At 42.7% G+C, this 20968-nt stretch overlaps 1 protein-coding gene across 4 annotated transcripts in view; it reads left to right on the top strand.

The window, feature by feature from the left end:
- caskin2a (CASK interacting protein 2a) overlaps positions 1–19146 on the top strand; it is a 56269-nt gene extending 37123 nt beyond the window's left edge. Inside the window, exons 8-22 of one of the 4 annotated variants that reach the window (XM_085283650.1) lie at positions 1057–1165; positions 1396–1504; positions 1664–1758; positions 2770–2887; positions 6353–6481; positions 6742–6828; positions 7617–7744; positions 7881–7956; positions 10511–10584; positions 10672–10782; positions 11182–11283; positions 11380–11518; positions 11736–13991; positions 14268–14505; positions 16818–19146. In XM_085283650.1, coding sequence (XP_085139776.1) covers positions 1057–1165; positions 1396–1504; positions 1664–1758; positions 2770–2887; positions 6353–6481; positions 6742–6828; positions 7617–7744; positions 7881–7956; positions 10511–10584; positions 10672–10782; positions 11182–11283; positions 11380–11518; positions 11736–13991; positions 14268–14505; positions 16818–16914 — 3868 coding nt within the window. In that variant the 3' untranslated portion in view covers positions 16915–19146. The remainder of the gene's footprint in view (positions 1–1056; positions 1166–1395; positions 1505–1663; positions 1759–2769; positions 2888–6352; positions 6482–6741; positions 6829–7616; positions 7745–7880; positions 7957–10510; positions 10585–10671; positions 10783–11181; positions 11284–11379; positions 11519–11735; positions 13992–14267; positions 14506–16817) is intronic. The other 3 variants (XM_085283652.1, XM_085283651.1, XM_085283653.1) reach the window with 3 other exon arrangements.
- The last annotated feature ends 1822 nt before the right edge of the window (positions 19147–20968 follow it).

The following is a 20968-nucleotide window of genomic DNA, read 5'->3' as shown; positions in this document are numbered from 1 at the left end:
TACAGTGTAAATTGAATGGAGTATCTGAGAATAACAATTCTATGGAGGACAGAAAAGTCTAAACTCTGTGAAGGTTTTCAGACATTCAGCCCTCTCAAGATTTCATACCATCAAGGTTAAAAGTGGTGCAAGAAGATTACAATAGGAACCTTTTATCCTCACAAATTACAACTTGGTATTTCTCCTGTCAGTACTATCTGCAGCATTTGGTTTAAAAACTCTACACTCACAAGGAAATGTTTTAAATTATTTTTAACAAGCTGTTAGATAATTATTTAAGGTTCTATTCATTAAAACATTTCATGAATGTTCTTAAAGTATGTGATTAAAAAAAAGATCAAAAATAAAATAATTTTGTTGCTGCACCTTTATTCCATATTCCATAAATGTCTACTTTTGATAGAATAATTACAAACATTTTTTGCTCATAAGTTGCAACATTTTTGAGTTTAAAGGACTGTGTTCAGTCTTGCAAAAAGCTAAGCAGTAATGGTGAGGATAAGAGAATAAGTAGCAGCCAGGTGCTGCTACTCAAATGCACTTGTTTAATTGATCATCAGGAGGTGTCACCACTTATAATATTATCAAAAAAAATACCACAGTCTTCCCAGGAGAGGGAGCAAATTTACCCTAAGGTTCCCCAATGGTCAGAGAAACTGCAAAAGATGTACTCTTAGACACTACCGGCCTCAGTTAGCATGCTAAATATTAAAGTTCCTGATAGTACAGTTAAACTGAACAAGATGGACTTGTATGGAAGGGTTGTCATGCCAACCCATGCCTTCTGTATACCAAATTTTTCTAGAGTCAAAGTTCAGACCTCAAACCAATTGAGATGCTGTAGGTGGAGTAAGATGTGTGGCCTAAGCACACAGAACAGCTGAAAACAAAAACAGAAACAAAAAGAATTGAGGTTTTGCCATGACCCAGTTAAAGTCCAGACGTCAACCCAATTAAATTTGCAATTGCTGACTGTGACTATATGACTTCATAAATTGCTGCAGATGTCTGCACACACCTGCACACTAACACGGTGTTTCTGATTGGACTTCCTAGGTTGCTCCTCAAAGCTGGCATTGACATTAACAGAGCCACCAAAGCGGGGACGTCTTTGCACGAGGCTGCCCTCTATGGCAAAACGGATGTAGTACGGCTGCTCCTTGACGTAAGGAAAGAAGAGAAACATTGTATCTGTTAGCCTTATGAGCCATGTGGAAGGCTGCTTTTTTACAACAAGTGTCAACATAAAGACTCTTCACGGAAACATCACACTATGTTTTCACCTGCTCAGTATTATTCTTTAATAAAGCAGATTGGAATTTAAGGGAGGGTTTGTTTTTAAAAGTCCGACTCCCACGTAGCCGTTTTACGATCTGTATGTGTGTGTGTGTCTAGGCGGGCATCAACGTGAACATGCGCAACACCTACAACCAGACGGCTTTGGACATTGTCAATCAGTTCACCACTTCCACAGCCAGCAGGGAAATCAAACAGCTGCTGAGAGGTCGGTAGCTCATGAAATGGTGTCTTGATGTTGCACTGATACATTTGGGTAATTTGGCTTCTCTGGTTTAGAAATGTGATCAGGTGTCTTTTTCTTTCTTTCTTTCTTTCTTTCTTTCTTTCTTTCTTTCTTTCTTTCTTTCTTTCTTTCTTTTTGCAGAAGCATCAAGCTCCCTTCAAGTTAGAGCAGTGAAGGACTACTGGAATCTCCATGATCCCACTGCACTTAACCTGCGGGCGGGAGATCTGATCATGGTACTGTTTTGTGTGTAAAAGTCTCAAAATGTTGTTTTATGGTTGTCATATTGTTTTTGTTCATTATTTTCATTGTCCTTGTTTATAGAAAAATGTAATTAAATGAAATTAATTTGAAAATCCCTAATATCACATTTAAAACAGTCATTATTATTCATTTCCTGGAAAAATTATGAAAGGAAAAGATTTCCTTATTTAATGAATTTAAAAACCTACTGAACAAAAATGTAGCCGACATTTGTTTTTATCAATCAGTAGCAGCAGTTTCTGTTTGGTAAGATTTTGCAAATTGTTTAAAGAAGAGAAGTTGAATCATTTATTTTATTATAAAAATTTCAAGAAAAGTGTTTTTTCGTTTGTATATGCTGACATATATAATTCTTACAAAGAAGAGCCAACACAAACATCGGAATCGGCTTGATTGAGATGAGAAAATGAGATGAAGTTGTTAGGTGAAGTTATAGTGAAGCCTTGTTGTTAGGATTTGTGTGGTATGTTTCAGGGTAATTTCATGTACTCCAAAGCAGGAGACCACAGCAGAGGAACAGGCACAAACTTGCTGCTGCTGTGTCTCTCATTATCAGCATCATTATCACAGTTTGCTCTAATTCGTGTGTTCATGTCTTTATGTGCTCTCTGCTGTGTATTTTGATATATTTATGTGAGTCATAGGGACATCTGAGAGTTGTGTTTGAACTTGTATGCTGTTGTCTCTTACTCTGCCAGAAAGCAGAGGTGTTTGTTTTTCTTCTCTCGAGGCGCTTTGCTAATACTCACAATGAATAGATAGTGTATTTCCAGCCTACTGGCCCACTCATTATGGACTTAAGTGCATGCCTGTGGGTGTCGCACACAACATGCATGCTATTGTATTTTTGCTAACACATAGCATTTTTTTGTTTTAATCAACGCCCATAGTGTTCATATGACTGTATCAATTGCTGGGACTGTGAAGTATACCAAGACTAATGCCATTTGTAATGAAGTGTTCTCATGGCTTCTTGCTGACAGGTCCTGGAGCAGCACTCAGACGGCCGGTGGAAAGGTCACATCCATGACACCCAGCGGGGGACAGACCGGGTGGGCTTTTTCCCCCCTTCAGTGGTGGAGGTCCTCAGCAAAAGAGCAGGTAAATAAATAGCTTATTCACACCTGCATAAACATCAGTTACCTTATTAATAATTAACATTAATACACTCCAGAATATTTATGCAAGTATTATAGTTGTGCTCCTCTCAGTAGTTGTAGAGTTATCCAGTTAGCAAGACGGTGAACAGAGAGGACGGCACCTTGGTTTGCATCTTCAGTTTACAGTGGCATACTTTGAATTTTGTGTACATGGCAACCTGTATCCAGTCCAGTCCAACTCAATACATGCCATTGCCACAAGGTTTGCTGTGTCTCTTTGCTGGGATATTATCTTCGATCCATCCAACGCCGCCAGGTTGCACCTCAGATGGTCCAGGAGCTCAGTGATGCTTTGGTCCACATCTGGGAGGAGATCCTCTAGAACACTAAGCTATCCTATGTGCTTAAATGGATGCTTAACAACATCTGGATAATCATTTTCATTTGAATTCAATTTCAATTCAGTTCAATTTAGTTTTATTTATACAGCGGCTGTTTGGCGACAGTGGAAAGGAAAACCCCCCTTTCAACAAGAACATTTCCATCAAACTATGTGCCATCCCTTAATTGCTAACACATTACCCATTTCATATCAGTGTAGACATACAGCATGATTTTCTTCCACTGTTGAGAGCTGATGTGTTTTCAGAGTATTCCTTTAATTTTTTTGAACAGTGTACATGTGCACTGTACAATTTCACATGAAATACCAAGCCTACCTTTTTCATTTAATTTGTGTCATTTCAATAGAAATTCCCAATAGTTTTACAAAATGTTAAAAAAACAAACAAACAAAAAAACCCCAGTGAACTAAAACATACTAAAAGGGCTCAGAAATACTGCTGAGAAATAAGAGGAAGTGCCAGGTCTCATATTCATATAATTATCTGAGACATGAAAATATCTGTCAAGTTTCATATTTATTTATTTGTTTACTTGTTTATTTTTGTAGTCCAGGGGCCCGTTCTTCGTACCTCGCTAAGTAGGTTAGCTGGATTAGATTGTTGACGATTTCGCGTGATCCTGGATCGTTCGGTTCCCCGAAGCTCATCCGGGACTTGCTGCCATAGCAACAGAGCCGTAAGCGTAAACCTGCTCGGGAGCAGGTTTACTTTATGTAAACAGGATTAGATCGCGGCCACGCAGGTATGTCCGCTTCATTTATACGAAAGCAACAGCGATATTCCACCACTGTTTCACCATAAATAAATAACATCAATGTAACTGAAGATAATGCAGCACTTGATCCTTTTATTGATGTCACACAGATACATACAGGTCATTTCCTAAAAAAGGGAAATGTACTATTAACATTCTATTACATGTATGTGATTATTACAGATGTAATTCATATTTCAGAGTAGCAATTGCAAATTACTTTGTGTAATCAAGATGAGAGACCACGGCTATAAAAGCGAAGGTGGATTTGGGAAGTCTGTTGCAGCCATGTCCTGTCCGTTTACGCGAGCCACCCATTGCGGAAGGTGCAAGATTGATAAGGAGAGTCCTCAGAATCCAGCGTATATTGCGGGACAGACAGGATCCTTTAGCTCAGCGCGACAGTGTGCTCATAGAGAGATATCGATTTTCCCGTGAGGGTATTATTTACTTAACCAACTTGTTGACGAGGGGGTGCAGGACCACCACCTGTCTTTTGTTGCTCTGCCCTTTTCTTGGTTGCTGTTATGAACAAACAAACAGATTATTTCAGGGTCTCTTTCCAAGAGACTAAAAGCAATATAAGTGATAAATATTACCATTCTGTAGAATATTCTTATATTTCACTTTTACTTGTTCCCATGTTCTAGTGGGTCCTGTTTTGTGGCTCTAATGTGAAAGAGGATATAATATAACATATTATAATATAATATATAATGTAATTTAATATAATGAATTTACCCTACTGCCTACTGGTGTTGGCCAGAGGGGCCGATGGCGCGATATGGCAGCCTGGCTTCTGTCAGTCTGCCCCAGGGCAGCTGTGGCTACAACTGTAGCTGCTTCCACCAGTGTGTGAATGTGAGAGTGAATGAATAGTGGCATTGTAAAGCGCTTTGGGTGCCTTGAAAAGCGCTATATAAATCCAATCCATTATTATTGTTATTATTAAATTACTTACGAGTTTAATTTGTCAGCAACTTCCTGCCAGCCCTCTCTCCTTGCTTTTGCAGCCTTTGCAGTGTTCCCTTGCGTTTTAATTAAACTCTGAAACTCCTGAAATCCCTCAATCAAGAGTTCTTGCTCTGCTGCTGAAAAATACCGAGCGCGCTCCTTCGACATTTTCGCCGACCAATCAAAGGGTTGCCGATCAATGTTTCTACTATCGATGCGTAGCCCCTTTTACGACACCCAGTGATCTCACATTACTTCATCCAGCTATACTAATCGTCAACAACAGGTGTGTTCGGAGAACCGGGATAGCGAGCTCAAAGTTAGCGCGATGATTTGATCTTGGATGTAGTAAGCGAGGTACGAAGAACGGACCCCTGAAGTACCACCAGCCTGGGCAAACACATTTATTGTGGACATGAATTCAGACAACTGTATTTTGGTGTTGATAACACCTAATTTGACCCATGACGACTCTTATATATCTGGGCTACCAAAATATCTCCACACTTGTACACGAGCAGGATCTATCATGTTTGCAGACATGGCCGCTGGAGAATTCAGCATGCTTGTAAATCAACAAATTTAATCCCTGTGAATATGAGCTCCTCACTTGTTTGCAGCTGTAAAACCCCCGACTTTCTAGCACAGAGAGACCAGCACAGTCAGGGCTCCAAAAACAGCTCCAGACATGAGTGCACACTTCTGTGTCTTCAACAAGCCAGTCCACACACACACACACACACACGACAGTCTCACGGAGAAACACATTAATAGGATTACTATGGCCAGATTGCAAAGTGTCAGCTCAGTGTTAAAGCCTTCACAGCCTACATCGGGGTATTCTGTGTGTGTGGGCGTGTGTGTGTGAGACTGCTCATGCTTGAGGAAAGAGACGAAAGAAGAGAGTTCGCCTCAAAGTTGGTGATGGGCTCTTTGCTTATGAGGCAAACTCAGCAGGTTGTGTGCACCTGTGCAATAGTGTGTCTGAGCTCTGTGATAATGTCAGTGATGTCAGCAAACAGAGACCAATACCACACTAAGGAAGAGTAAGCCTTCTCAGTGTCTTTGGTGATCTTAAACTTCCATTCAGCAGCCTGTTATGTAACTGTAGAGGGGATTTACCGAGAGGGGGTCTGTCTGTTTTTAGTTGTTGTTCCATGTACTCAATGAAAAAGAATACATGACGGAGACAAATGTTAAAGTTGATGATATTCATAGCTCTTCATTGCATGGTTAAAGAGCTTTCGATGCCTGTGCATGCATTTCAAACTGCCACCGAACACGCATGTGCATTATCTGCTTTCCCTCACTCATGCATGTCCACCTCAAACCAAACCTGTCTCCCTGGCCGTAGGAGGCACGCTCTTCCGCCAAGCTTCAATGCCTTGCAAACGACAACACTTTGTGTCCGGAGCTCCTCCTTCGAGTCACGGCCCTGCCCCTCAGACTGATGACTTATACATCCTTGGCTATGACCCTGCAGGTACACACACAGATGCACTCACCAACCTTTTCCCTGTTTTACCACCTGCGGTGGATTCACGTTATCCCAGGCAAGGCAAGGATTGTTGGACAGGAATGTTTCTGTCCATATGCTCCCAAACAGCACCCCAATCCCAGTTTTTTCTTGATGAAAAAACTTTCCCTGATGCTGTGTCAGCTTGATAGATCCAGTCCCAGCTCCGGTTCTGCAGTAGGCAGAGTGTACCGTGAACGTTTGTCTAAAGTGTGTGTGTTTATTAGGTGCTCCATTGGGCAGTCAGCTCTCAACCCCAGCTAGTTCTGCTAGCCCCACTCAGGAAATCTGGGTCCTCAGGAGCTCTCCCACTGGTAAGAGTGTGTGGTCCTAAACCCCTAATACCCCACCCACCGAAACCCCAATCGCCGGTGAACTTGTAGACCAGTCAAGTCACCACATTTTTGATAAACTGGGTCTTTTTAAAGAAGCTTATTCCTGTTTTATCCTTTTATATACCAGAGTTTTGACCTTACCATGCTAACCCTTCAAATCCCACCCTCTGCTTTATACACATCTAACAATCCAGCAACCATAACCAGTTCTCTTGCAGCAGGACATTACTATGAGGGAGCAGCATGAAGGTCTCTTTTTAAGTTCTTCTTCTTTTAAGCATGTTGGAGCTTCCTCTTATTCTCTGAGAATCTCCGCAAACATATTAATGTTTTTCTTCTACTATGTAATATATATTCAGTTATTTCCTGAACAGAGAGAATGTCGATTCCACTAAAACATAATGTTTTAATAATTTCATAAACGTTGAAAATTCTTTACATACATAAGAAGCTTGATATTAGCATCTTTTTGTTAAATATGGAGCTAGTGGCAGAGCGTGATTAGCCTTGCTTAGCATAAAACAACTTACTAACAAACACCTTGCATCGATTCAATCTGTATGGTGAGGCAATAAATCCTTCAGTAATAAATAGGACTTAATAGTTTTTATGTATTTATTTATTTACTTATTTTTAGTACAGTAGGCAGCACATATAAATATATAACCTATAAACTGCCGGCTACAATTGTCTCCTAACTCAGACACTCCACAGGTCTCCTGTCAGTCTGTCATCTCTCTCTGTTTTGCTTTCTTTGCTCTTCTCAGGTGACAGAAACAGTGTCGGCAGCGCTGGCAGTGTTGGTAGCAGCCGCAGTGCAGGGAGTGGTCAGAGCTCAGAGAGCGGCCACAAACAGAATGGGATTCATTGCTGCCACAACAATGACGCTGGCAAGGTCAGATATGCACAGAGACAACCAAGGTGGACACTAAAAAACAAGGAGATGCTCTGCTTCATATGTCGACAGCAGACAGTAATGCACTAAAGTACTTTTCTCTATCGTTGAGTACGCCTTTGTTTTGTGTGTGCAGCTGGCTCCCTCTGCTGGCGAATCAAGGGACCGCGTTATAGGAGTGGACCACAGCACACAGGTTGATGGATCCACAGGTTAGTAAGAAGATGACAGATGTTTCATTCGGTGACTCTGTTTGACAATAATAATAATTCTGTTAGCTGTGATTCTTCCAAGGTCCCAGACTTTCTGAAGGTCTTTCAGAGTTTTTCTTTTGCGGGTTGGCTGCTTTTTCAGTCCAGTTGTTTTACCTGACCTTTTAAATGGTAGATGGTAAATGGACTGATTCTTATATAGCGCTTTTCTACTCTCCCGGAGTACTCAAAGCGCTGTATGCAACATGCCACATTCACCCAATCACACCCATTCTCACGAGCACTTTCTCTATACATAGTGCTTTCTAGGTACATTCACACGATGGATGCATCAGAGAGCAACCTGGGGTTAGTATCTTGCCCAAGCATACTTGACGTGCAGACTGGAGGAGCCAGGGATCGAACCACCAACCTTCCGATCAGTAGATCGGGGGTGGCTCTACCTCCTGAGCTACAGCCACCCGATTCTTCTTTTACAGAAGAATGTTTTTTTTGTTTCTTTATCTACTTAATACTGGCCTATGAATCTTTCAACCATAAAAGGGTTGTATCTTTAGAAACCACGGGGCTGCTGTGTGCAGGGATCATAGAGCATTGTTCTGCTGTTTTTGTTGATGGTCTGAAAGGAAATGAGATGGAGGGGGACAGTAAATGCTTACCATACTTTACTTCACCACTGAAGCCAATAAAACCAGCATCTTCTTTCATCTACGCAAGCCATAAAAGCCCAGATCACTACTTCACAAGAAACACTAAAGGCCTGGAGAAATGTGCTCTGCTGTCAGGTATAATGGCAGGTGCAGGATTGCATGTTTACAGTATTTTCAGAACTTAAGTTCATTCTGCTGAGATAAGGCTTTTCAAATGTTAACACTCAAAGAAGCAGAGAATTCCCGTTGACCTCAGGGTGAATCGGAAGGGGGGGTTAAAGTGCAGGAGAAGAGGGAGGAGACAGGGAGCATCAGGAGCAAAAGACATCTGTTAAATGCCTGAGAAAGAGGAAGGAAGACAGGGAAGAGGAGCTGATGTCTGCCCTGCACGAAGGATAGGTGGAGGGAAGGATGAAGTGTGAGACATCAGGAGCTCTCCGGCTCTCGTTTTTTCTCAGGGGTAAGACCGTTGTTATAATTTGACATGATGTTTGACGTTTTGTCAGAGGAGAAAGGGTTCGATCCTGTTTTAAAGGACCCACTGCATTCCAAATTTTTGGTTAATATTTCATTGGGAATCACCTTATTGGTGCAGAAATATAATTTTATGCCTGCCAAACTTTGTTATCTTCGACATTTTTGATAGATTCAGCTAAAGAAATGGGAAAGAAATTGTGTTTTTGCCACAGTCTGATAGTTATTGTCAATATTTCAACCTTTCTTTCTTTGCTTGTTGTCTGTTGTGGGCAGATAAAAGATAAATAAATAATAAGATGAAAAACTGTTTTACATTTGATCATTGAGTTCCTCTTATGCTGTACTTGAATGAGTCGTGGTCAGACTTAAGTGGCTTAAAAAAATCAAACAGTTGGAAATAGTTGGGTGCAAAGACTGGAAAACACGTGAAAGCCCTTCAGGAAGCCTGGAGATACCAATCTTGCTTATGGGTTAAGGACCTACAGCCCTGTCTAGCTCTCCTACAGTGACTGCCCGTCTGATGTAATCTCCTCCATGCTCTTGAGACTATGCCGGGAGACACAGCAAACCTTCTGGCAATAGCATGTATTGAGTTGGACTACCTGCACGACCTCTATTCCTATCCAAATGCAAAACTAGTGAAAAACAGTCAGAAAAGCTGAGGAGAGAAAAAAAAATGTCAGTTTCCTCCACCTTTAAAACCATTCTTGATTTGATGGGCGATCACTAACCTAGAAATGTAACTGACTGTATTTGAATTGTAGTTGTACTTTTCCACAGTACAATGACACAAATTCCTCATCTCTTTCCATCTTGTACAAAGAGCATGTCGCAAGAAGCACGACTGCGTTGTTTTGATGGGTGATTATCATGCTGAATAAGTTAACTCATCTCCCAGGAACATCTTGACAGTGCAGTGTCTTATATTACTTATTGCCCTGTTACAAGGTGTATCTGCGTGTCTGTAAGAGGTCTTAAATAAAAGTTATTGAGAAATGAAAAGATCAAATGTTGTTGTGAGAAAGGACTAGAAGAGCGGAAAAAAAAGACTCAGCCTTGGGCAAGAAGAGAAGTGAAATTGGAGCAGTTGGCAACAAAGTATCGTTCCTCTGAGATCTGAGTATATAATGACTGTAAATAAGATGAGTGAGGGGTGTATGAGATCTGGTAGATGGCACAGCTTCACTCACCCGGAGAGACGTGACGGCCCCACTCAGTCACACAGCTGCTTGGAAAAGAACGATTTAACATGACTCAACTAATGCAGACCGGATTGATCTCTTGCTGTCACAAAGCAGAATCTTGTTACTTTGAAAACATGGCTGTCTTTTTTTGGGTTCGTCTTGTTTTTCCTCCAGTGTCTGTCTTCCTCCACGCACTCATCACAAAACACATCCCACAGGATTAATTGTGTGTGTGTTTTTTAGGTGGTTCCCGCCAACAGGTCAACGGCACTCCTCAGAAAGACTTTGTGAGGCCTGAACAGCTTTTGGAAGGCAAGGTGAGCTGAGTTTTAGAGTTGTGCAAGTTTGCGTAAATGTTTTCTACACACAGAGGTTTTGGAAATGAATCTCCTCTCTGTCGTTAGGATTCAGAAGCTATCTACCAGTGGCTGTGTGGGTTCCAGCTCGAGCAGTACACGTCCAGCTTCATCAGTGCAGGATATGATGTACCCACCATCAGCAGAATGACCCCCGAGGTGTGTATTTATGTTACAATTTTCAGCATTTTTAGCTCTATGCCGTTAGACTTTTCTTTGTTCTTTGTACTTTAAAGTTGTGTTTGTTTTTTGCTTCTTCTTTTTTTACATAAAACCTTGGGATGACTGTTTTGTGAAGTAATATGAAAATGAATAGGTTCCATTTCAGCCTGAAACCCTCTGAGCCTGATATGTATGTTTAAAAAAAAAAGGTTTAAGAAGTCCATTGAAAACTTGACATGACTGCAACTAAAGCACTCTTTTTTTACACTCTTTTTTTACAGATGAAAAAATGATTTCTCTTGGCTAAAGTACAGTTATTTAATTGATTTGTTGTTGATTCTTTCATTTGTTGCTTATGTTAATGATTCACTCATTATTTGCGTGGATATTCTTCAGGATCTTACAGCTATCGGAGTGACCAAACCAGGCCACAGGAAGAAGATATCGATGGAGATTAGCAAGCTGAGCATTCCTGAGTGGCTCCCAGATTACATTCCTGTGAGAAATCAGTCCTCCCTCTTATTTGCCATATACATCATGTAAACAGCTGGCTCTTGCAGCCATTGTAAATTTTGTCTGTGTTGTCGTGTTCAGTCGGACCTGGGGGAATGGCTGAGTGTGATTGGATTGCCTCAGTACCAGAAAAGATTGTGTGACAATGGCTATGACTCCATTGCCATTGTCAAGGACATCACCTGGGAGGACCTGCAGGAGATAGGCATTACTAAACTGGGTGAGGAATTTCTATAATTTTCTATAATAACTTCTGCTAATAACTTCTCTGATCGGTGACTGGTCCGGGGTGTACTCTGCCTCATAGGCTTTGAAACTGAATCTTTTGTGTGCTGTGACTGCTTGTGACATTGTCAAAGCACAGAAGGGGAATGTTTGATCACTTTTATTAAATCTTTTTGAGCTCTGTAATAAATAAATAAATCTGTGTGTTTCAGGTCATCAGAAGAAACTAATGTTAGCAGTGAAGAGACTGTGTGACCTGCATCGCTCTCGTAACCATGCCGACAGAACCGGAGGCGAAACTCTCAGACGAAAGCTGCCTGCTGCTCTCGAGCTGGTGGTTATCGAACACGCGCCGACACACAATGCTCAGGCACACGCTGACACTCCATCCAATGACTGTTGCTCCTCCCCTCGTACTCCCAGAGCCCTCCTTTCCTTCCAGGACAGCGAGCTAAGCGTGGAGCTACAGAGTGCAATGATGGGAAAGGCGGGTGGAGGTCCCGCTGAGATGTTCAGCATTAAAGGTGTGTCCTCTGCTGCAGGTGGGACTGCCATGTCAGTCAGTCAAGAGAGCATTGGCATGCGTTCGCGGGGCTCAGGGAAATCTGGGAACTCTGGAAATGTAAATTTGGCTCATTGTCAGGATCAGCAGGCCGTACTGTCTTCAGCCAGGACATCGAGCCGGTCTGAGGAGAGTTTAAGTAGTGGAGCAGGGGAGGAGGTGAAGAGTGGAAGAAGCAGTCCTGGAGGCAGAAGTAGACAGAGACCCAGTGAGTCATGGGTGTATCAGAGTCAATCTGCTATCCCAAATAAAATCCCCTTCTCCCCTCTCACACCTCCACTGACCCCCAGCAAGATGCCCCGCTTTGCCTACCCAGCTGTCCCACCTAAAGCCAAACACTTCCAGTCTCCTAACCGCCCTTATCAGCCTCAACAACACCCACCCTCCTCCCCATCTTCACCATCCCCGCAAGCTTCTCCGACACAGAAGGCTTTCAGTTATATCCAAGCTCAAGCAGAAGTAGTCAGTGGGGCTCCACGACTACTTTCCAAGCCACTGCCTGGGGCTGTCCCGCTGCTGGGGCCCTTACTTGTACAGCGCCCAGCCAATGAAACTCAAAAAGGCCCACAAAAGAAGCGCTCGCAAAGCCTGAATCGCTATGCTCTGTCAGATGGTGAGCCAGATGAAGACGACAATCCCACTTCCCCTTGTACCTCTGCTTCCTCTGCGGTCATGCCATCTTATGCCACCATGTCACGCAGGCCGGGACGTGGCCATGCAAGTCCTCTAGGGGCCCAACGTCACATCAACCGTAGCCACTCCTTTGCTGTGCGCTCTCGACGCAAAGGTCCGCCTCCACCCCCACCTAAGAGGATGAGCTCGGTAAACGACACCCGTGTGTGTCAACCAGGAAACCACCAAGGAGTGGAGCCAGAGGTGAAGGAAGGGGTAGAGATGGAGAGTGCAGGCAGTGTGAGGAGTATCGCAGCCAGGCTTGAAGGCAGCAGCAGCAGTAGCCCATCTAGAAGAATAGATATACCACCAGCCCACCTCCCTGTTTCACCTGCATTCAGCCCTGTTTCCTCACCGATCCCACGTGGATTTCCTTCTCACACCATCACTCAGCACTCCAAACCTGTCCCAGCCTTGGGTCTCGGGGGCCTTAGGAGGGTAGGAAGTGAAAGGACAGAAGGAGACTTCAATAGACAAAGAGGTAGAAGTACAGAGAGAGACTCTGGTGAGGAAGTGAAAGCAAAGAAAACTGAACACATATCAAAGAGTGCTGCTGCATCTCCCAAGCACAGGTCCAAGGACCATCTACCGTTTGCTGAAGAAGGCAACCTGACTATCAAACAGCGACCCAGGATAGCAGTCGTTAGTCAGCCGGGTGCTGAAGTTAAAACTCCTTCAGAGGCGGTGCAGACCCCAGACAGCCTTGAACTCCCAGAGTTCAATCTAAAGGAGTCTGACACGGTGAAAAGACGGCACAAACCCAAAGACAAAGACGCGTCCACTCCTGAAGAGGTTAGCACCCCACACAGAAACAACAAGCACCCAGAACCCAACAGCCTCCACATGCAAAATAACATCAGTACACTGAGTGACGATGAAGCTCAGAGGCCACACAATGTTTTCCAGAGGATAGGATCAATGGGCAAAGGCCCAAAGCCTCCAGTGTCCTCAAAACCTCCCAGTCCCCTCAAACAAACCCCCAACAGCAAACCAACAACTCCTCAAAAAACTGTTTCGCCATTGCAACCAAGTGGACAAACAGCCATCCCTAACCTCACGAGCGTACAGATTCACACAGTCTCCCCAAAGCTGAAAAGCAACATGTACATTCAGACTTGTATGTCCAGTCCAAAACCTGCGAAACACAGACAGACCTTCACGTCCGAACCTGAGAGTCCACAGAAAGCCGTCGCTGTGTCAAGACTCCCTCAGAACACCTATGCAGCAACAGCAGGTAACAATGAAAAGAAGATATAATACCAACAAGGCCATCAGTTGGCTTTTGTTTTAGCCACATTTTCAAATCCACTCTTTCAGATTAATTTTGGCATGACGGTTTTCTTGTTAAAGCTTTTAAAGTTGCTATAAAAATGGCCGGGTGTAAACATAATCCAGTCCCTACACCAATTCTAGATGGGCGACCAGTGATCTGGTGGATGTTAAGAGGTTAAACTTGTTTCCTAACAGCGAGCTTCTTTTTGATGGTTACATAATATTTATTGTTCCTCAGGTCCGAATCTCAGCATGGCTCAAAGTGTTGCCTTTGCTGCTCCACCGTCACCATTGCTGAACTCTTGCTGCCCACCCTCGGCACTACCCAGTCAGCCAGGAAAAGGATGGGTAACTCCGCCTGGTGTGGCCAGTGTGGAGATGCTGGCCCAGAAGAAACTAGAGCAAACTAGTACATCACTGGAAGCTGCTCTCAAAGTAGTGGAGACCAAACTGGCACAGGGGAGCAATGTGGACGGGTAAGAAGTATTGTATTGGTGTAGTTGGGGTGGTGTGCTTTACCTGGAATGATAATATTGTGCTCTTCATACTGATTGCTGAGCTGTGGTACCGCGGTAACCGTTGGTTTGCACTGGTTGTTTGAACTGTTCCTTGTGAACATGCAGCAGATCTGACAGATCAGCTGCTGGGCTGTAACTAAAGTCCCTAGTGAGGACACCGTCTACAAGCTTTACTGTTGTCAGTCTATATAACCTGTGGAAAACTTGAAATCATGAATCTCCAAAGAAAAAAACAAAACAAAATTTCTTTTTCAGTTTTTCTTTTGTCTTCTTTGTTTTAGCACCTGCCCTCTTTTTTTCAAGTTTCTAAAATTGAGAGAAGGCCAAATGTTATCACTGATAGAAACATGTAGTCTCAGTGTAGTTGGCACTGCACTGCTCATGCTAACTCTAAATTTAGCAACAGGGAAAATGCCAAAAACATCTGCAGAATTCAGTGAAGGTCCTCGAGCATTAACTTTGTCCTTTGTTTAGTTCTCTAGTTATTTGTTGCTCCACACTGATGAAAAGAGAGGTTACTAGAGTAAACCTGGTTCTCTTTCAAACCTCGCTTGGTATTCCACTTTGAAAAGCGCCCTTTGGCATGACCCCCTTTATAACAGCCCTTGGACCCATACCCAAAGTAGTTCTTCCTGATGTCCATGCAAATGGGCGCTGCAATGAGCCAAACTCAGTTTGCAAAGTTATGATAGTAGCCAAGGTTGTCTGTCAAACCTCTCTTGGTAGCTCACTATGGTAGATGTAGACCCCTCTGAGATTGCATGGTCCAAACACTATAACTTCTCCACCCAGGAAGAGCACCACCTCACACAAATTTAAGAGCCCACAGTAAGCACTGAGTGTGCCAGTGAAGGTTAATGTTAAGGCAGTAAAACCTAACAGATGTATGTAGAAATTTCCAACTAGCAGCTGCACAGATGCTCCTGCCAAGAAACACCCTTAAAAAGGGCCCATGAGGTAGAATGTGCACGCAGGTGCGCAGGAGGTTGCTATCCCTGGCATTCATATGCCATCACAATATCGTCTACCACCCACTGTGACAGCTGGTATAGGCTTCCCTATGTGCCAAGGAGCCTGGAACACAGAGAGCTGATTGCTTTTTACAATTCCCTTATTTCTGTCTACATAAATGCATAATTCTCAGACAGGCCACAGCGAATTAAGCCGCCTCTCGTTCTCATCAGCAGATGGCAGGGGCTTATAGCCTGAGAGCGAGGTAACAATAGGTAGACTCCCTAACCTTAGGCACAGAGGCTGGGTTAAGGCGCAGAACCACTTTACTATAGTTGGGTTTATCTCTGAAGTACACACTATTTGCCATCATAAGGTCAGCATGTGGAAAGAAGTCTTACACCATGAGTGGTCTCAGTCAGCCTGAAAGGGAGACCAGACTCATTTAAATTTAGCATTTCAAATGTCAGGCTGAGAAAATTAACTCAAATGCTGATGACAAATCTGTCTGCAAGGCCTAGTCACTGCACAAGGCAGTGGCCATGAATGATTGTGGAGCAGACAAGCTAGCTCCGCCATCCATGGCCAAGCTGTTTCAGTGCCTCACCCAGCTCAGTACTGAGGGCATGTGGCTGAGGAAATTAATACAGTCTAGTTTTAGCCATAATCACTAATACTCAGCCTTGAGAGCTAGCTATAGCTACACAAATACAAACACAAGCTTCCTTGACGTGCTAGCTTTGTTGCAGACCCACGTGTTATAATGTCACAACCGCTCGTAGAAGAATATATTTTCCACCTATTTATTCATCCATTCTCTTCTACTTATCCTTATCAGGGTCACGGGAAGCGTATCCCAGCAACCATGGGGTGAAAGGTGTTATACACCCTGGACACAACGCCAGTCTGACGCTAAATCTTGTGATGAAAATATTACAGTGTCATAAAATTCCTGAAACAAGAAAAGCTAATGTTTGAGGATCAGCAAACAGTTAAATGGATAATCCTGTTCCAGGACCGCCGAGGAGCTTTAGTGATCTTCACAGGAAAGAAAGCAAACATGCCTGATGTGGGGACAGGGGCTAAGATGTCCTTAAAGTGATTGGTCTGTTTTAGACAGACATGGTTGTAGTGGAGCTTCTGTGATTGTGCATGCCAGAGTGCTTGACTACAAGCTACACGATACCATGCATTCATATAGTGCTTTTTTTCTCTATACAAACACTTTGTCTCACATTCATAGCTGTTCTGAATCACCAGTTAATTTGACAGTTAGCTTAACTCTTTTTTTACTTCACATTGTCCCATCTGTTTCCTAGTGGGGGCACCACAGTGAAGGCAGCAGGCAATATTCTGGATGACATTGGCAACATGTTTGATGACCTGGCCGACCAACTGGACGCCATGTTGGAGTGACCTCCCAACTTCTGTCCTGCACACAGAAAAAGTTTCTGTCTCAAGGGAGCAGCAGACAGAAATCCGAAGAGTGAGCACGGGGTCAGAGGGAACCTTAGATGCTGGGAAGAACAGAGAGCGTGGAGCTCAGCACTTCCTGGGGTTTAAGATCAATCAGTTTGTGAATATTTGAGGACTTTCCTGCACAGCTTTTCCTCTGTTTTTGAGCACTTCGCCTTAGGACACACACCTGGGAAAGTTATTGGAGGGAGTACAAACAGCCGCCAGAAGAGCTTCCCGATGTTGTTCAGTATCTTCAGTATCACTAAAAGGGAATAAGAGTCCATTGTATCCATGTAACCTGTGTATATACAGACACGTGTTTATGTGTGTAGTCAAATATCTTTATACTTAACATATTGACCTGTGATTATATTTATACTTATATATGTTGGGGTTTTTTTAACCAAAAGAGTTCCTATTGGCTGCTTTAACCCATTCTATTGTATATTAGCAAGATGATCTAATATGTATATTTTGCTGCTTATGGTCTGTAGCGTGGGGAAATGAGTGTTTAATATAGGGAAAGAATTATATTTCATAAATGTACGATGGATTGGCGTGGACCTGTTTTAACACAAGTGTTTGTTGTTGTTGTTCTTTAAAGCACTGTTACTGTCAGTAAAAACAGATGCTTATTGGTTTTAAAGTTATTTAGTAACAGAGCTCATCTCAGGTTGGTATGGTACCGTCAGCACGCTGTTTCATTTCAGCAGTGGCCAAAACATTTCGTGGAAGGCAACATGTTAATGAACTCAGAGTGACTTCATTTGCTGCCAAAATGTTTAATTGGCGTATTAACTGATAGTTATATATTTGATTATATATTTAAATGAACAAACTCGATGTGAATTTGACATCAAATTTTTAAGAGGCTTTAAATTTTTTAGAACATTGTCTCTCCCATTTTAATTTCACAATCAGTCGTTTAGCATTTCCTGTTCCCATTTTTTTCGCTCAGTGTTAAATGTTGTTCCAGCAGTGTTCAGACTAAATCCCACAGAGGTTTTATGTGCCAGATTTCTGACAACATTTAGCAATTAGTTGCTTTTGTCTTACACTCTTATAGGTCTTTGAATGCAGTATAGGCTCACAAAATATGTCACAAACACTCTGTGGCGGGGCAGGGGAGGGGCTGGCCCAAATGGTGGCTGAGCTGGTGGCCACACGGAGGGAGCAGGCGGCGGTGTCGCGCTGAGAAGTGGATGAACTGCAGGACCAGACCGAGTGCACGTGATTATGATTCTGGCGGCTCGGCTCCGTTCCTGGCCAACACCGCTGCCGGCGCACCACAGCTGTATGGGAGTGGCAGGTGTCCGATCTGCTCCGGTCCCCAGGGTGAGGCCAGCCAGGATGCCGTCTGCCTCCACACCCGTGCCCACTCCTCAGGTGGAAGCAGCTGGTGCATGCTGGTGCCTGCACCCATTCCTGCTCCCCGGAGGAGGGCCGCTGAGCAACCTCCGCGTCCACCACCAGCTCACTCACCTGCTCAGCCGGGGCCGGAGAAACTGTTTGTTGTTAAAGAAGAAAATAGAAGACTTAGTTTGTGGGATCAAACTGGTCTGATTTGTAGAACTGAGTTGTAAATTGAGAAAATGATTACTTTGAGTTTTGTATCAGTTAAATTACTCTGGCATACTTCAGCCTCCGTAGCGAGCAAGGACCAGTCTCATAACTGTAAATAACCAGCAAAGTTTTATAAGAACTTCACTTTGGAGTTTTGTTCTTCGCTTGTTCCTGCTGCAGTGAAGACATTTGTCAGCAGATGCTAAATCTATTGTAGCACTGACAGTTACTCCTGTACCAATTCACTTTAAAATTCCCTTTTAAAAAAAAGCTGTTGCATGACTCAATACTTCGCTTACTATCCAGTGGAATATCTGTTTTTGAGCCATTCTTTTTTTAATTGGGCTCTTTTAGAAAAGTCATTACCTTCAGCCATCTTTAGGCTTCCTTCTTTTACTCCTCTGCACGCCTTCATTTTAAAAATGGAGTCGAATCTCTCTCCCAAACCTTTGCTGGGAAGATTTGGTTAATGGAAGCTGACATGTTTTTAATTTTTTAAGATACCAAGCATGTTCAAATTCATGCAACAGCTTTTTTCTCTGTGGTTTCGATCTTCTGTTTTGTTTATTAATGTTTCCTTCTGAATTCTGTGTCAAACCAGAAATAATTAAAGGGATTTGTACTGACCGGGTGCTGTTGTTTTGCTTGTCAATATAAAATATGCATTACTATTTCAAGATTTTTCATTTGTTTTTGCCATTCTCATTCAGAGCTTTTGATGTGCCATATAGTTGATGCATACATTGTTTACAGTTTACAGCTGATCCATAACCTCCTCTCTGTACATTTAGCAGCTTTTTGTGTTCAGTCACATCAAATGGCTTTAATTTGCATAAGATAATTGAAGGAATATGTAATATTTTTTTCTTTTGGGGCTGTAGAAGCAGCTGTAAGTACATCATCACCATAAAAAGTTGATATGGTGATAACAGTAATATAGTTTGGCTGTTAGCAATAAAGGGAGTGTGAACTTACAAGGCAGTTCACACAACAGTCACCTCATGTCCCTTTATATTGTTGGGTAAAGACACAATTATTACCACTGTTGTCTTTCTCCACCATTATGTTATTTTTCTGTGGCCAAGAGGCTTAATAAAACAAACAAAAACCCTGATTGGATATGATGGGAATCACCATGAAAAGGTTCATTATATGCATCATTTGACTCCTCTGCACAAAATGATCTCTGAGTTCTGCCTCCTCCAATCAGTGACTGAATCAGAGGATGTTGTTAGAATGGATTAAAAAGAATATCAAACAACAGAATAATGGGCAGTTAGGAATAAAAATAGATCATTGCAGCTCAGCTCACTGAGCAGTAAAATAAACACTTTATTTCAAATGAATCATTGAAACATTGAGTGTGCTTTTGTTGATGTTTAAGGTAATGGCTGCACATTAGAGCTCTGAAACTGGATACATTTAAACATTAAAGGTTATTGTCCCATAGCCTAATAGAGGCGGAGACATTGTTTTAGTTTATCGGCAAATCTAAACTATGTGTTTTTTCCCCAGTAGATGCAATTTTAGCAGTTCAAAATAGACTTGGCAGAATATTCAAATCAAGTGCAGATACATTTATAGATTTTTTTTTTGCACCACCAGCTAAATACATGCACATTCCAGTTCCAATGTTATGCACAGCTAGCATTTGCCCAAAGTCAAAGTTGACAACAGCGCCCTGTGACATCACTATGAGTCCATAACAGGCTGACGTCAGCACGTTGTAATATAAAATTGTGGAACATCAACGTTTTAGGATAGCCCTTCTCTCTGAGTGCTCCTGTTAAACTTGCTTCATAGTCGGCTCCTTAGTACTCTACAAATGTGGTAAATGCAGACAGAGATGAACAGACGTGTAAAACCTAGTACATCCCACTACCTCAGGAATTAAGTGATTCCCACTGATCTGCGTATGCTTTCACAGCCTGTATAAAACACAGTGAGGACCAGAGAGGCCACCCTTCGGAGGAAGCTCATTTCTGCCGCTTGTATCCGCGATATCGTTCTTTCGGTCACTGCCCACAGCTGGTGACCATAGGTGAGGATAGGGACGTAGTAAATCGAGAGCTTTGCTTTTACACTCTGCTCTCTCTTCACCACGACAGACTGAAGACATAAAGATGAAATATCTAAGATGTGCTTTGTTGGACATCTGCAACACCAACATCTGCTGTCACATTATAAAGCAGCTTAGTATAAGTGCAATCACATTCTTTCACCGTGCTTTGCCTCAGTGCTTATGGATTCTCCTTCACATTCTTCTTTCACCTCATGACATTTTCCATTAAAAAGGGAATTTTTGGACTGATCTGACGGAGCACCAGACTGTGCATAGAGTATAAAACAGGTAAAACTTCACCAAGCACAGGTTCATCACCCCAAGTAGCATTGGATCCTCAGTTATAACAGGAATTTCAGGAACGCTGCTTTCAGATCAGTGTTTTCA

The sequence above is a fragment of the Mchenga conophoros genome, linkage group LG8, assembly GCF_057382185.1.
Source record: "Mchenga conophoros isolate Kocher_MC1m ecotype Shallow Benthic linkage group LG8, M_conophoros_male_GT1.1, whole genome shotgun sequence".
NCBI lineage: Eukaryota > Metazoa > Chordata > Actinopteri > Cichliformes > Cichlidae > Mchenga > Mchenga conophoros.
Note: the sequence above shows the minus strand (reverse complement) of the source record. Positions and strands in the feature narration are given on the sequence as shown.